The sequence below is a fragment of the Amphibalanus amphitrite genome, unplaced genomic scaffold, assembly GCF_019059575.1.
Source record: "Amphibalanus amphitrite isolate SeventyFive unplaced genomic scaffold, NRLGWU_Aamphi_draft 001347F_arrow, whole genome shotgun sequence".
Classification (NCBI taxonomy): domain Eukaryota; kingdom Metazoa; phylum Arthropoda; class Thecostraca; order Balanomorpha; family Balanidae; genus Amphibalanus; species Amphibalanus amphitrite.
The window spans coordinates 69614-85060 of record NW_024882840.1 but is presented as its reverse complement, the minus strand read 5'-3'; the positions used below and the strand labels follow the sequence as shown (position 1 = coordinate 85060).

The 15447-nt window shown below is 47.4% G+C and overlaps 1 protein-coding gene across 1 annotated transcript; it reads left to right on the top strand.

Moving 5' to 3' along the window:
- Positions 1 to 7853: 7853 nt before the first annotated feature.
- LOC122372337 lies at positions 7854 to 12146 on the top strand. Its single transcript, XM_043349429.1, has 4 exons — positions 7854 to 9450; positions 9844 to 10891; positions 11396 to 11593; positions 11882 to 12146. Exons 1-4 carry the CDS (start codon positions 7854 to 7856, stop codon positions 12144 to 12146), a joined length of 3108 nt encoding a protein of 1035 aa, XP_043205364.1.
- Positions 12147 to 15447: the final 3301 nt, after the last annotated feature.

Genomic DNA, 15447 nt, shown 5'->3' with positions numbered 1-15447 from the left:
TCAATTTGGATATCAACGGAATCAAAATCTCTTATCGATCGATGAAGAACTAAATTACCCCGACCCGGAGAGCATCTTTGGAATCAAAGCAGTAGCACATGACGCAACACTTCAGGCAAATAAATCCTTCTTGTCTGAAATAAAACATTTTTGTATTGATAATCACGTTTTATAAGCAATGGTAGCAAGATTCTCCATGTATTTGGTGTAAGTGATAATTTAGTAGCAGATACTTACCGTCGCATTTCGTTCATTTTAATTAATAATTTATATTGTCAGAACTAGCAACATGTCTCATCACTCAACAATAATTACAAAAGTGAAAAAGAAATGATAAATTGCTTATATTTTGGTGAAACTAAAAATTAATTCAGCACATATTTTTTTTTACAGCGTTGAAGTCCAGCTCCAAAGGACAGCTGACGATCGTAGCCGAGCAGGCTGTTTGGTACTTCTTCACTACTTCTTAGAAGTACCCGTTAGTACCGATCATGTCTCACATAATAAGCTATTGGAACAAAAATATCCATGTTCTTCTAATTATTCTCCTTTCACACTTTAAATAAATACTTTTGAAATGCATTTACTAATAAATTTCACAAAAATGGCTTGAAATTTTACAACGTCAAAATACTTATTTCAATTTCCACCATGAAACCACCACTATATTACCTGCTTACAGAACCGTGCGTACAGTGCGCGCAGTTTTATCGTGACGTCAGAGGGTGCTTCCTCAGTGGCGCCCCCTGGCGGGGAACGCGTGCAAAAAGTCCAGCTCTTAGGCATGTCCGGTCAAACGGGTCAAGCGGCGCAATGGAGGAATGGTGTTGTAAGTGTCTTTATTATTATTTATATTGATTTATGTGTCGTTTTGTATTCATTTAACATCTGCTTATTTTCTGGCTTCTAATATCGTCTGTTTTCTTTCAGAATTACGTACGAATATAGGGGAAAGTGGGTGTATTGCGCCCTCCTAACTTGGGACACGCCTAAGAGCTGGACTTTTTGATGACGTCTTCAGGTGACGTCATGTCGTGTGTGACGTTTCGTGAGCAGGTAAGGAAAAGTCACCACCGCTGGCGAACATTGGTGCGGTAAATGGCAAACACAAATGCTGCGCAGAAAAGACAAATGTGTAACTTCACAACATTCGTTCGGACGACAAATGTTGATGTCAAGGCGAATCAAGAAGTTCTTCATGCGATTGTTAGTTATCTGTCGTGCTATTTTAGTATGATTGTTATTAGCAGTTGTTTTGTGAAATGTATTATCAAAATCAATGTTTATTGAACGCAGATTCAGTTTATTTTCAGATGTACCTAGGTACCCTTACACTTCACTCATCTCAAGCTGTTCAAACACCCTTGACAAAGTCGATTAAGATGAAATGTTGGGTATAATTTATACTGTGTTTTCTCTGCATTATTAACATATTCATCATATATACAATATAAGGGCCACATGCTTTTTACAGGGAGACATGTCAGACAGCCCAGTAGGATGAGGCTTCGTCAAGCGTCATTTTTAGCAACGCTTTTCTTGCTTAAAATCCAGTCTGCAAAACATGGCAGGGCTTACACTTTGGCTTACACTTGACTCCCAGCTGTTGTGTCTTTGCTATGCGATGTTAAACATATAAAACATCTTACTATTCATGTATGCGCCATGACTCATGTAATCTTTTCACAGCCAAGACGCTCCTAAGGTACTGGGAATGTGGGGAGTGCAGCAGCATCAGTGCAGCACCGATGGTCGGATGCGACGGCTGCGATAAATGGTACCACTTCCGTTGTGCGGGACTGACTAAGGAGCCAGGTAAGCGCAAATGTTTTCTGTCTCAGTATTTTTGTTGCAGCTATAGTGATCAATGAAATATTTTCCGCATTGTTCAGCCAAACATGTATTTCAAACAATCTGCTTCCCAACCGAGGGCGTCGCCACAGGGGGGGGGGGGACGGAGGGGATCTCGTCCCCTCCACTTTTTAAAATTTTAACATTTCGCCTATGGCGTTGCATGGAAAGAATCGACTTGAAATGGTCCTCGTCCCCTCCAAAATGGTCAATGTCCCCTCCAGTCGTCGCACCGTGGCGTCGCCCCTGTTCCCAACTACACAAATTTAGTCAAACAATGTGCCAATATGGAATTTTCAGGTTCAGTTGAATGAAATAGGAACAATGATAATTGTAGATTACGTATACCTGCAAGAGAGGAAAACAGAATACATTGTATTGCTTGTCCTTCACCGATACTGTTATTTTTCCATTTCTAGAAACACCGACATGGCGATGCAGGTGGCGCTGCCTGGTGAGGCCGCGGTCTCCGGAATCGCCTGCAGACGAAGTCACCTGGCGTCCATCTGCACATCACTTGCAGCAGTGAGGCCTGCTGACAGCGTCTGGCAGTGTCGGCAACGTGCCAGACAGCTATCTGGAGTCCTGCTCACCGCAGGTCGCCGACAGGAGGGGCGACGCATCGTCTCCGAGGTCGCCTCAGCAGCAGTGAGACCCCACTGGCCGTCTTCTTAGGCTTCAACTAGATTGCGAACAACCTATGCTGAGACAACGCCCATGACGTGTGATCCGGTACCGCTACCGCACTGCGTGCCTGTGCCCGCCGTGAGCCGCTAGTGCATGGGTTCGACCATCAGAATATGTGTTTATGTTGCTTTTACTATTGTTTATACGTTGAAGTGACGAATTGTTTATTTTTCGCAAGCCTCCGCTGTCCAGTTGCCTGCAGCTCCATTGCAACGCCAGCTGTACTGTTGTTTTAATGTTGTCTCTCCGCTCAGCTGTGCTGTTGCCTCTCCGCTCATAACAACCTATGCTGAGACAACGCCCATGACGTGTGATCCGGTGCCGCTACCGCTCTGCGCGCCTGTGCCCGCCGTGAGCCGCTAGTGCATGGGTTCGACCATGAGAATATGTGTTTATGTTGCTTTTACTATTGTTTATACGTTGAAGTGACAAATTGTTTATTTTTCGCAAGCTTCCGCTGTCCGGTTGCCTGCAGCTCCATGCAACGCCAGCTGTACTGTTGTTTTAATGTTGTCTCTCCGCTCAGCTGTGCTGTTGCCTCTCCGCTCATATATGACACCCTCTATATGAATGGCACTACTGATTGTCACACCCGGCCACTGTCCGTATTGTCCGTAGTGGTGTCTGAGCAGTAATCGCCACGCACTTTCAGAATGTGGATCGCTCATGATTGTTCAATACAATAAAATACAATACGCCCATGTTCATACAGCGTGCAGAATCCAGATTCTATTGAGGAGAGTTGAGCCAAGTCACCATAGGCTCGGGAAGAGAGCAACGTGGAGGCCCACTGCCCCTTCCCCGGCCCCCACTGGGGGCGCCAGCCACTCCAACTTTTGACTGGATGTCAAGAGCGTCGCCACGAGGGGAACGAGTCGCCGGCCAGCCAAGGTAGCCAACGGCGTGGGAAGGTTGCCTGACCTCGAGGAAACTGAGATGGCACCAACGGAGGTTTTGTTAAGTAGGCGACCAAAATTCGACCAGCAGCAGCCTGGGCACCTTCACAGATGCAGTGCCGCGTATCAGGGCGCCTTCGACGTTGAGCTGGGCGCCGATCATCAGGACGCCGGGGGAATATGACCCTCGTAAATATGTGCCTCGGAAGGGAGACCTAACCATAAAACTGAAAGCTCGCCGTATTTTGTCCACTATTTTTCGAGCAGGTCCATATATTTCCGTCCTCAAAAGTGCGGGGATATTCCCCAGTGTTTGAGTTGGATGGGACTATACCTAGTAGCGTTTACACCGACAGGAGATTCCCATTGCCGGCTGTGGGAAACTACTGTCGGTGTAAACGCCATTCATATTTCCTGCGTCACCCCTGTGGGGACGCCCTTACTCCATGGTGCCGAGCTTATCAATTTGGATATCAATGGAATCAAAATCTCTTATCGATCGATGAAGAACTAAATTACCCCGACCCGGAGAGCGTCTTTGGAATCAAAGCAGTAGCACATGACGCAAGACTTCAGGCAAATAAATCCTTCTTGTCTGAAATAAAACATTTGTGTATTGATAAGCACGTTTTATAAGCAATGGTAGCAAGATTCTCCATGTATTTAGTTTAAGTGATAATTTAGTAGCAGATACTTACCGTCGCATTTCGTTTTTTTATTTATTTAATAATTTGTATTGTCAGAACTAGCAACATGTCTCTTCACTCAACAATAATTACAAAAGTGAAAAGGAGATGATAAATTGCTTATATTTTGGTGAAACTAAAAATTAATTCAGCACACATTTTTTTTTACAGCGTTGAAGTCCAGCTCCAAAGGACAGCTGACGATCGTAGCCGAGTAGGCTGTTTGGTACTTGTTCACTATTTCTTAGAAGTACCCGTTATTACCGATCATGTCTCACATAATAAGCTATTGGAACAAAAATATGCATCTTCTTCTAATTATTCTCCTTCCACGCTTTTAATAAATACTTTTAAAATGCATTTACTAATTCATTTCACAAAAACGGCTTGAAATTTTACAACGTCAAAATACTTATTCCAATTTCCACCATGAAACCACCACTATATTACTTGCTTACAGAACCGTGCGCACAGTGCGCGCAGTTTTATCGTGACGTCAGAGGGTGCTTCCTCAGTGGCGCCCCCTGGCGGGGAACGCGTGCAAAAAGTCCAGCTCTTAGGCATGTCCACCAATTGCGCCCACCAACATTCCCACGGATTCAATGGCATGTTTTGAATTTTGTGTTCGAAAACAGTATTTTCTCCACTGGATAGTTCCTTTTATGGCCCAAGCTCCCCGATGAAGCCAATCAGCAAGGCTCATTTCGTCATCAAAGATGTTATGGCGTTTTCTTAGCTTTTTTGCAGTATTTTGAACCGTTGGCTATAAAAATGTGTGATATTTGTGTGATTTTCAGAGTGATATTTAGAAAGAAAAACCCTTTTTTCATTATATTTCACTAAAACAGTTAACTTCCTTCAACATCTTTATGATAACTTCCACGCTTGTATTAAAAAGTACCTCAATTTTAATTGCGCCCATGGCAATTGCGCCAGGGGGGCGCAAATAGAATAATGGTGTAGCTATTGTATAACACAACAGCATGAATGTATCATTAACTGATTGCAATAAAGAAGGAGTTTAATGTCAGGCAGGGGAGCAACCCGCTGTCGTCAGTCCGCAAATTATTTCTCTCGTCAAACTTATAATGTAGCTGCCATTTAGGCTACGAACTTGTGGTGTAATACGACATTTTCAACATGGATTCAGGGGTGAGAGGTGACAGCTATTATAAAAAAGTAAAAACTGATGTCATAAAGCTGTCGAAACAATAAAAATTATTAATTTTGAGAGAAACGATTGAAAATGTAACCGTACAGGCGCATACGTTCACATATATCTAGTCGGTTACAGTAAACGTTTTCGTTGCACTTTTACAAGCGTACGAACACATGTAAAGTAATTACCTGGGCAAAAAAACATCGCGATTTATACCTACATTTATTATTTAACCAGCGTGAATAACATTATGAATGTTAAAGTAAGCCGCAATGACATTAGACTGCCGGGGTGTATGCATTCCGTCTTATTCGCTTAGCCATGTTAAAGTATAGGGCGCAATTGGGTTCTAATTGCGCCATCCCCCTGGCGCAATTTACAGCAGTTGTTGGCAAATGCGCCCTTTTACATGTTTCTGAAAAAGCAGCTGTCAGAAGCAAACGAAACATTCTTAATTGATCGGGAGGCTCTTAAATCGTAGCCAATGAGTTTCTCTTTGAAATGGTCACCAATGCATGCTTATATCTCCAGCGGTTTTCTTACAATTAGCGTTTTTCCTTAAGGTGGCGCAATTCACCCTCCTTCCCCTACAGCTACAAACTGACTGTCTCGAACAATCGATCACTGCGCCGAATTAAGACGAGCACAGACAAAGACGCTGTAACAGTAATTAACACCAAATTAACTGTAGCATAGTTATTGATATCGACAATTGTAGCAGTAAATAGGCCTCAATGGGCATAACTAACCACAAGTAGGGGAAGTATTTTAATTGATAAATCCCAAAACTGATGAAAACTGTAGATTGCAAATGATATGTATTTTAACACTGTCGTGAACCTGATATGACCTTGTCCCTGTGTTCCATTCTTGATTGTGTAGATTTTAGCCAGTAGTGTAGACATTTCATTCCTGAGCTCCCACCTATCCTGTGGCCATGAGTCAGACGAGTGAGAAACTTGAAGACCATGTATCCGAGGATGGCAAAGGCATGGCAATGGGTGCTCCACCAGGTGCTGCTGGTGGAGCAGAACAGGATGATGCTGCATCGGAGGCCAGTCAGGGATCAGGAATGACTCTGCGAGTGTGAAGTCTCGGATACAGGTGATGCGGATTTTGGAGCAGCACAAGAAGGCGGAGCTGAGGGCCAAGTTGGCTGCACTGGATGCAAAGCGAGAGCTCCAGAGACAACGTCAAGAGCTCCAATGGAAGGAGGAACAGCTGTCACTGGAGACAGAGTTGGCAGTTCAGCGGGCACAATCAGAGGTGATTGATAAGTTTGAGCGACAGTGTGTCGATGATATGCCAGTGCCCTCTGCACCCCTCCTTTCTGCTCGTGCTGAGCCTTCAGCGGCTTCTGTCACTACTGCTCAGCCTTTTGTAACCCACTTCGCGGAGCCTGGTCCTGCTCCAGTAGATCCACTTCCAGTCAGTGGACCTCATCCGACTGTGTCACCCACAGAACCATCTGACCCGTCTACAGCAGTGAACCAGGGACAGCAGCCAGGAGTTGTTGATGTGCTCACAGGTTTGACACAGCTGCTGACTGAACAAACGAGGAGAAGTCTTCTTCCAGCTCTGGAACCACAAGTGTTCAAGGGAGATATTGAAGAGTTCTCGCTCTGGATGAAGTCCTTTGAATGCTACATCGAGGCAAGAACGGTCTCACCTGTGGAACGGCTGCACTTTTTGGCACAGTACACTGCTGGTGAGGCACGCAGGTCAATCCAAGGCCTTCTTCACCTGCGCACTGAAGATGCATACACCAGAGCCAAGAGTCTGCTGACAGACAGGTTCGGTAATGATTTTATCATTGCCAGCACCTACAAGAAACGTCTGAGAGATTGGCCGCCTGTGAGAAGTGGAGATGGTAAGGCACTCCGTCACCTTGCAGATTTCTTACAGCATCTCCTGGCTGCCACAGAGGAGGTTGCTGGTCTGCAGGTGCTCAATGAACCAAGTGAAATCGGCCATCTCATCAAGAAGCTCCCACGTTACATAGTAGACAGATGGAAGCGAGTGGTTGACATCTGCATCTATGAGCCTGCCCCTGGCCAGCAGGCTGGTTACCCCAAGTTTGTGGACTTTGTCAACTTCCTGATGAAGGAGGCCAGAGTGGCATGTGGGCCTGTGACCATTCAAGAGGAATCTGCAGCTACAGAGAAGCAGGCTCCAACAAGGAGACAAGTGGGACCGGATAGAGCTCGTGTTCTCTTGGCAACCACTGCTGACAAGAAGGAGCCCGAGTGCATGATTTGTGATGGAATTCATCAAGTTAGCGCTTGTGACGCTTTCAACAAGATGGAACTCTCTCAGAAGAGCGTGGCCGTCATGAAGCACGGTCTCTGCAAGGGATGCCTGAGACCTGGCCATGTCTGGCGCACATGCAAGAGAAGAATGAAGTGTGAGAAGTGCTCCCGTGGGCACCCAACTGTTCTCCATGATGACGCCCTGTCTGTCCCAAGGAGAGAGAGAACAGAGCCCACTGCCTCTTCTCAGTCTGGAGAAACACAAGTGAAGGCAGTGACACTGCAAGTAACAGCCAGTGACAGAGATATCAACTGTTCTCACACCATGGTTGTACCGGTGCGCATCTCACACGCTGAACATCCGGAGAAGGAGGAAGTGGTGTACGCATTGCTAGACCCACAGTCGGATGCGTGCTTCGTCAAGGAGTCTGTTGCCACTCGCATCTGCGCTAAGGGAGAAGACGTGCTCCTGGAACTCAGAACCATGGCTGGTGAAACTACCATGAAGACGACAAGCATGAAGAACTTGATCATTCGACCACTCGACAGTGACACAGAAATCAAGATGCCTGCTACCTACTCACGCAAAGACATACCAGCAGAGCGGCATCTCATCCCAAGAGCTGAGACAATCGACAAGTGGCCGCACCTGAAGACGGTGTCGGAAAAACTGCCGCCCTACTTCCCAGGTGCCGAAGTTGGCCTGTTGGTAGGCATGAACTGTCCACGCGCGATCAAACCAAGAGACATCGTTCAGGGCGATGATGAAGATCCGTGGGCAGTCAAGACGGACCTGGGATGGAGTGTTGTGGGCCCCGTGCAAGGTGGATACAAGGAGGACTCAGCATGCCGCTACGTCAGCGTCACAGTAGAACGACGAGAGCTGTGTCACTTCACCTTCAGAGTACACGCTCAAGAAGTGAATCTGATGCAGATTGCACGAATGATGGACACCGACTTCCAAGAGCCTGACGTTGACAAGAAGATGTCATATGAAGACCAGAAGTTCCTGAACCTGATGGACGAGAAGATGCATCAGAGAGAGGATGGACACTTTGAAGCACCACTGCCTCTCAAAGACCCAGCCTTGCGGTTCCCAAACAACAGACAAGCAGCAGAGCGACGGCTGACAGGACTAAAGAAAAGATTGAACAGAGATCCCTCTTTTCGACATGAATATGAGATGTACATGGATGACATGTTGAAGAGGGGGTTTTCAGAGCCTGTCCCCGAGAACGAGCTGCTCCTTGACAACGGGAAAGTTTGGTATGTGGCGCACCATGGAGTCTACCATCCAAAAAAGAAGAAGTTGAGAGTGGTGTTTGACTGCAGTGACGAGTATCGAGGCCTCTCTCTGAACAGTCAACTCCTCCAAGGACCTGACCATGCCAACAACCTCACAGGCGTACTGATTCGGTTCAGGAAGCATCCAGTAGTCCTGGGATGCGATATCGAGGGGATGTATAATCAAGTGGGAGTGGATGCTGAACACAGGAATCTACTGAGGTTTCTCTGGTGGAAGAATGGAGACCAGACATCTGAACCTGCGGAGTATAGGATGACAACTCATTTATTTGGAGCCACATCGTCGCCGTCGTGTGCCATGTACGCACTCAACGCCACTGCAGACAAGTTCGAAGACACTCATGGCGAAGAGGCTGCTAACTTCATCCGAAGGAATTTCTACGTCGACGATGGCCTGATCTCCACTCCTGACGCAGACACTGCCATTCGCCTGGCGAGAAGCACCTCCAGCATGTGCAGAGAAGGCGGATTCAGGCTGCACAAATTCGCATCGAATGATCCGGAGGTGATGAAGAACATCCCACCAGAAGACCGGTCGAAGAACCTGCAGAATGTGGAGCTGGGGAAGGAGAAGCAACCACTCCTCGAACAAGCACTCGGGCTGCTGTGGAATGCAAGTGACGACACGCTTCACTTCACAGTGGACCTGCCGAAGAAACAGCCGACAAGGAGAGGAATACTGTCAATTAGTGATGTCAATTACGGAAAATCGTGATACCGATACCAAACCAAATGCCAACAATATCCATTGAAAAATACCGAAACCAAACCGACTTGGGAATATGAGGAAAATACCAACTGTTTACCAAATTCTCAGCCTCTTTTACATTAGTGAGGATTCATAATACCAACAAAATACCAAATGCACTCGCCTTGAAATATCAAATACCAAGTTGGTATCGGTTTGGTATCGGTATACCAAAAAGTTGGTATCCGATTGACATCTCTACTGTCAATGGTGAGCTCGGTCTATGACCCGCTGGGTCTTCTGTCGCCCTTCGTGCTGAAAGGGAAGAACATCCTCAAGCAGCTCTGCTGCAGTGGTAGCAGCTGGGATGATGTCATCTCAGAAGATCTGGAAGAGCTGTGGGAGGCATGGAAGAGCGACACAGAGAAGCTGCCTGAGATCACAGTTCCCCGTTGCTATCCAAGAGACTTCGGGAAGGTCAAGCTCTATGAACTCCACCACTTCTCTGACGCGAGTGTGGATGGCTGTGCTCAATGCAGCTACCTGCGAATGATAGACGACGAAGGTGTCATCTCCTCACAGCTGGTAATGAGCAAAACCAAGGTCACGCCGAAACGACCTGTGACAGTGCCAAGATTGGAGTTGATTGCTGCAGTGATGTCAGCAAGGGCAAGTCGATTCCTGAGAGATGAACTGGACATCAACGATCTGAAGGAGTATTTTTGGACGGACAGCAAAGTAGTCCTTGGCTACCTCCTCAACGAATCCAAGAGGTTCCACGTGTTCGTAGCCAATAGGATTCAGCAAGTGCGACTCGCCTCCTCACCCGAGCAGTGGAGGTATATCAAGTCAGAAGAGAATCCGGCTGACCTGGCTTCACGTGGTCTGAGCGTAGATGAACTCAAGGACAATGACTTGTGGTGGACCGGCCCATCTTTCTTCAGAGAGTCAGCTGACCTGCCGGCCGAAGAAGTGACCCATGAGGTAGATGAAGATGATCCTGAGGTCAAGAAGTCGAAAAGGGTCCTCGTCACACACGCCGACGCGGATCCAGTGAGTTACGATGGACTCCCGAAAAGACTTGAAAGATTTTCGAGCTGGTTCAGAGCGAAGAAATCACTCGCCATCTGTCTGAGGTACGTACGAGTTCTTCGGAGAAGGATGATGGAGCGGCTTCGTCTTCAGCAGGGCCAAGTGAGCGAAGAAGTCGATGCTTCCCTGACTGATGCACCGATCACTGCCGCTGAAATGAAGGAGGCGGAACGAATCATCATCAAGTCAGTCCAAAATGATGCATTCAAGAAGGAGCTGAAGACAGCGGCAGAAAAGAAGGTGACTGGAAAACAGAGTGACCTACACCGACTAGACCCGTTCGTGGGTCAAGATGGAATCCTGCGCGTTGGAGGACGCCTGCGCAGAGGCGACGTGTCTACAGCGGTCACTCATCCTGTGATCTTGCCGAAACGCGGACATGTGACCGACATGATCGTGGCTCACTTTCACCAACGCACACAACATGGAGGCAGAGACATGACGCTGGGACAAATCCGTGTCTCTGGATTTTGGATAATCCGGGGAAGAATGGCAGTAGCGAGGCATATCCTGAGATGTGTGAAGTGTAAAAGGTTCCGTGGAACACTTCACAAACAGAAGATGGCGGACTTACCAGAGGAGCGTCTGGAACCAGCTGAGCCCTTTTCGTACACGGGTGTGGATTATTTCGGCCCCTTTTTCATCAGAGAGCGCCGAAGTGAACTGAAGCGTTGGGGCGTGCTCTTCACATGCCTGAACTCCCGTGCCATCCACATAGAAACAGCCAATTCATTGACTACAGACGCCTTCCTGAACGCCTACCGGCGTTTCGTTTGTCGCAGAGGACCAGTGGTACGATTGTACTGCGACAACGGAACAAACTTCGTTGGAGGAAGAAGAGAGCTGGAGACGGCTCTGGACGAGCTGAGTATGGACAAGCTTCGGCGTGAGCTGCTGAAAGATGAGTGTGACCTGGTGGAGTTCCGGATGAACCCGCCGCGCTCAAGTCACATGGGAGGCATCTGGGAGCGGCAAATCAGGTCAGCCAGAGCGGTTCTGACCAGTCTTCTTGATGGTCATGGTCAGCACCTTGATGACGAACTGCTCCGTACTCTGATGACTGAGGCCGAATCCATTGTCAATAGCCGTCCCCTATCCTACTGTAGCATGACTAACACTACCACTGTAGAGCCGATTACCCCTAGCCAGTTGTTGACTTTGAAATCCAAGGTAGTGCTAACTCCTCCTGGTAGATTCTGTGACTCAGACGTCTACGCTCGGCAGCGCTGGAGACGGGTCCAGCATCTGGCCTCCCTCTTCTGGACCAGATGGAGGAGAGAGGTGCTACCGACGCTGCAGGAACGTAGGAAATGGACTCGCGCCGTACCGAACATCGAAGAGGGCGACATCGTCCTGGTCGCCGACGACAGCGTTCCAAGGAATAGCTGGCCGCTGGGACGTGTCATCAAGACGTACCCCAGTGCAGACCGCCTCGTGCGGAGTGTGCAGATCCGGCTGGGCAAGGACGGTGCAGTGTACGACAGGCCCATTCACTGCCTCGTGCCAATGGTAAAGGCAGATAGCCGGAAGTGAACAGTAGAGAACCCGGGAGTCCCTGTCGGGGAGCCTGATATACTGTGATGGGAAACTGTGGTTTCCTGTGTGTGCTGTGGTTGTGATTGGAAATTTGGGCGTCCCCAAATTTCGGGGAGCCATGTTACCGCAGCAGCCGCAGAGGGCGCTGGCGAGCCATTGTAGAGGGCACCACCGTCCAGTCATGGCCTCGGTTGTGCCGTAAGATATCAGCTGATCGTTACGTGGCTAACAGCTGATCGATGCGCAGAGGTCAAACGGGTCAAGCGGCGCAATGGAGGAATGGTGTTGTAAGTGTCTTTATTATTATTTATATTGATTTATGTGTCGTTTTGTATTCATTTAACATCTGCTTATTTTCTGGCTTCTAATATCGTCTGTTTTCTTTCAGAATTACGTACGAATATACAGCTACAAACTGACTGTCTCGAACAATCGATCACTGCGCCGAATTAAGACGAGCACAGACAAAGACGCTGTAACAACATGGTACTGCGGATCGTCCATGGGTTTCTTGATGACTCCGACTCTGACTCAGACTTTCAAAAATCAACCCTGACTTTGATTTCAAATGTCGGCTCTGACCGACTCCGACTCCACAGCCGTAGCAGGTCTGCGGAGGCAATGGAGTCTTGGTGACCCCGACTCCGACTCTGGCTTTCAAAATCGACTCTGACTCTGACTCTGGTCAGAACTGTCGACTCCGACCGACTACAACTCCGACCACGGAACCCTAAAAGGTCTGCGGAGGGGATCGAATTTCGGTGACTGACTCAGACTCCAGCTTTTAAAATCGACTCTGACTCCGACTCGACGACTCAGGTCAGAACTGTCAACTCCGACCGACTTCATGACTCCGACTCCGCAGCCCTACTGGCAGCTATCACGCCAGGGAGCTGCAAATCATATGTTCCGTGGCAGTTTATGGCATTAAAGTCGATAATGCGGCTGAATCGCACTATGAAACACCCTTATTGGCTCCAAGAACCACGAAAGTTAGCGCATCACCACTGGAAAACGTGACAAGATATCGATTAATTGGCCCTGGATTTGGATAAATAACATGTTGATGATCATATTAGCACACATTTACACTATCATCTATCTCAAGGTTGCCCTCCAGGCGGCTCTAAACTATGTCAATTTCCCTATCTTCAACATGTAAATGCCCTCGGGCGTCCTCGTGGTGACGTAGGCATGGGAGTGCCAGGTTGGTAGGAACTAGACTTCGACGCCCCCTGGTCCTCTCCACATGCCTTCGACGACGACATCCTGCCCAGCGCCGCGGAGTTCCGGCAGCGTGGCTGGTCCCACCATTTGACGTTTCTGACGTATTTGACGTTTCTTTTGAAGAAGCTGCCTGCTCTGAATCAATCAAGGCTTCCGGTGCCGTCAGAGGCGTGCTCTCCGGTGCGCTCTTGACCATCGCTGCCTTGGCCTTCTTGGCCTGGTATTTGGCCCGCCACATCTTGGGCTGTATCCTTTGTTCACGCTCAGGGCGATCCTTAATCCTTACGTACGCCTCCTTGGCCTTCTGCCGCTTCTTTGCAAGGTAGGCCTCTCGAAGTACAGGGTTGGTCTTTATGCGCTCACGACGCCTGCGGGTCCTTTCGGCGTCTGACATAGGCTTCTTCTTCTTAGCCATGGCCTGAAAAAGTAAATGTCATTGCAGTTACCTCACGTACATTAGAAATGAGAGCAGTCAACGCGCATTTCACACTTGCATGGAAGGACACAATATGTCCATGAATGAATGAATGAAAGGATCGGCACTCGGAAATCGGTACAGATTTTTCTGCTCGTTTATCCGCCTGTTTCATGTTTTCCTCCAATGTTCATTCGTCCAGTCAATCCATTCATAAATAAGGATTTAGGTATGAATTTACTCAACTATTTTGCGAACAAAACTTGAAAGGTTTGATTAAACTTGATCATGTTATTCAAATTTGCCGCAGCGCCTACCAAAACAGAATCCCTACACGGTGGGGAGGGGATTCAGTTGGGCGCTGAAGCCCCCCCTCCCCCAACTATCCTACGCCCCACCACCCTTGTGGCGCAGTTGGCAAATGCGTTCACGTTTGGTGTGGGAGGTCCTTGGATCAAAGCTGACCTCTGGCAGCGTTTTCCTCGGCCGGCTCCTACCCAGGAGATGGCAGTAACTGGGGAGTGTTCGCTCGGTCGTGGGGATTACCGCTGTGCCAGCCAGCGCCCCCGGCCGCAGGTGCACGGGCCTGATCCGCCTTTAAAGGGAGATAATGAGCTTTCTTTTTTCTTAAATAAAAATTACTCGACATCTATATATACTATTTCTACTGTAGTTTCTATAAAATATGAAAATTTCCTAGCACATTTTCGTATGTGAAAAAGGTTTTTATTTTTGCAAAAAAGAAGCAGTACTTGCAGTACTTGTAACACCCGCCGAAATGCGTTGTCCTTCTCTATAAAAAAGTCGCAGTATATGACGCTTTTGTTTCAAACAGCGACGCTTGGGTTTTTGTTTATGTTATCGCCTTGTCGTTGCTTGGTTGTAAGGATTCTAATTTGAATTAGAGTTAATTCGGTTTATAATTAATTAGATTCTAATTCGGGGGTACATAGTGCCTACTCTTCTTTGTTTCCAAGCGCCACAAATGAACGGCATGCGCCAGAAACGCAGCCAAATCTTGCGATTGCGACTACGAAATTCATTATTTTGGCGTCAGAGCCTGAAGCGAAAAATACAAGCATATTTATTTCAAAAAGACTTCAGGTTTGTCGAACGGTGTTATGAGAATTTTGATAACAGTACTGCATAAGTTTTTCAGTGATGCCGCAAAAGTGTTGTATCTATCTTCTTTTATTGTGCAGTCGGCGGGACCGATTCAAAATTGAGTCGTTGCTACTAAAATAGCAGCATATGGCGTCAGATGATGAGCAGGAAAAATAGTTGCGTAAATTTAGACATAAACCACCCCCAAACATTGAATATCTTTTAAAGGCACTATAGACGACCATTAACTAACTAGATGTGATGAAGATCAAATGTAAGGAATACGCTCATTTTACAAAATTACATGCAAGTACCAAAAAGTGATGTAAGTACTTATTCAACGGTCATTTTCAGCGCTCCCCGCTAACGTGACTTCAAGTTGAGATATTTGCGGCAAGGTACCGAATTGAGCAAAATGGTTTTAATTTACATTATAACTTGTTGTGTTTTGTCAGAAAATGGTCCTAACTCAGATTTTGTGGAAAAAGGTCATTATCTCCCTTTAAACAGATCCTTCGGTCCGGTGACATGTCCCGAGGGCACGGCCTCGCT

Bases quoted from the DNA above. Each gene is read 5' to 3' on its own strand.
- LOC122372337 (XM_043349429.1), top strand. From the start codon at position 7,854: ATGGTTGTACCGGTGCGCATCTCACACGCTGAACATCCGGAGAAGGAG. The intron at 9,451-9,843 runs GTGACGACACGC...TCGTGCTGAAAG, and splicing joins CGGGCTGCTGTGGAATGCAA to GGAAGAACATCCTCAAGCAG. The intron at 11,594-11,881 runs GTCAGCCAGAGC...CTTCTGGACCAG, and splicing joins ATCTGGGAGCGGCAAATCAG to ATGGAGGAGAGAGGTGCTAC.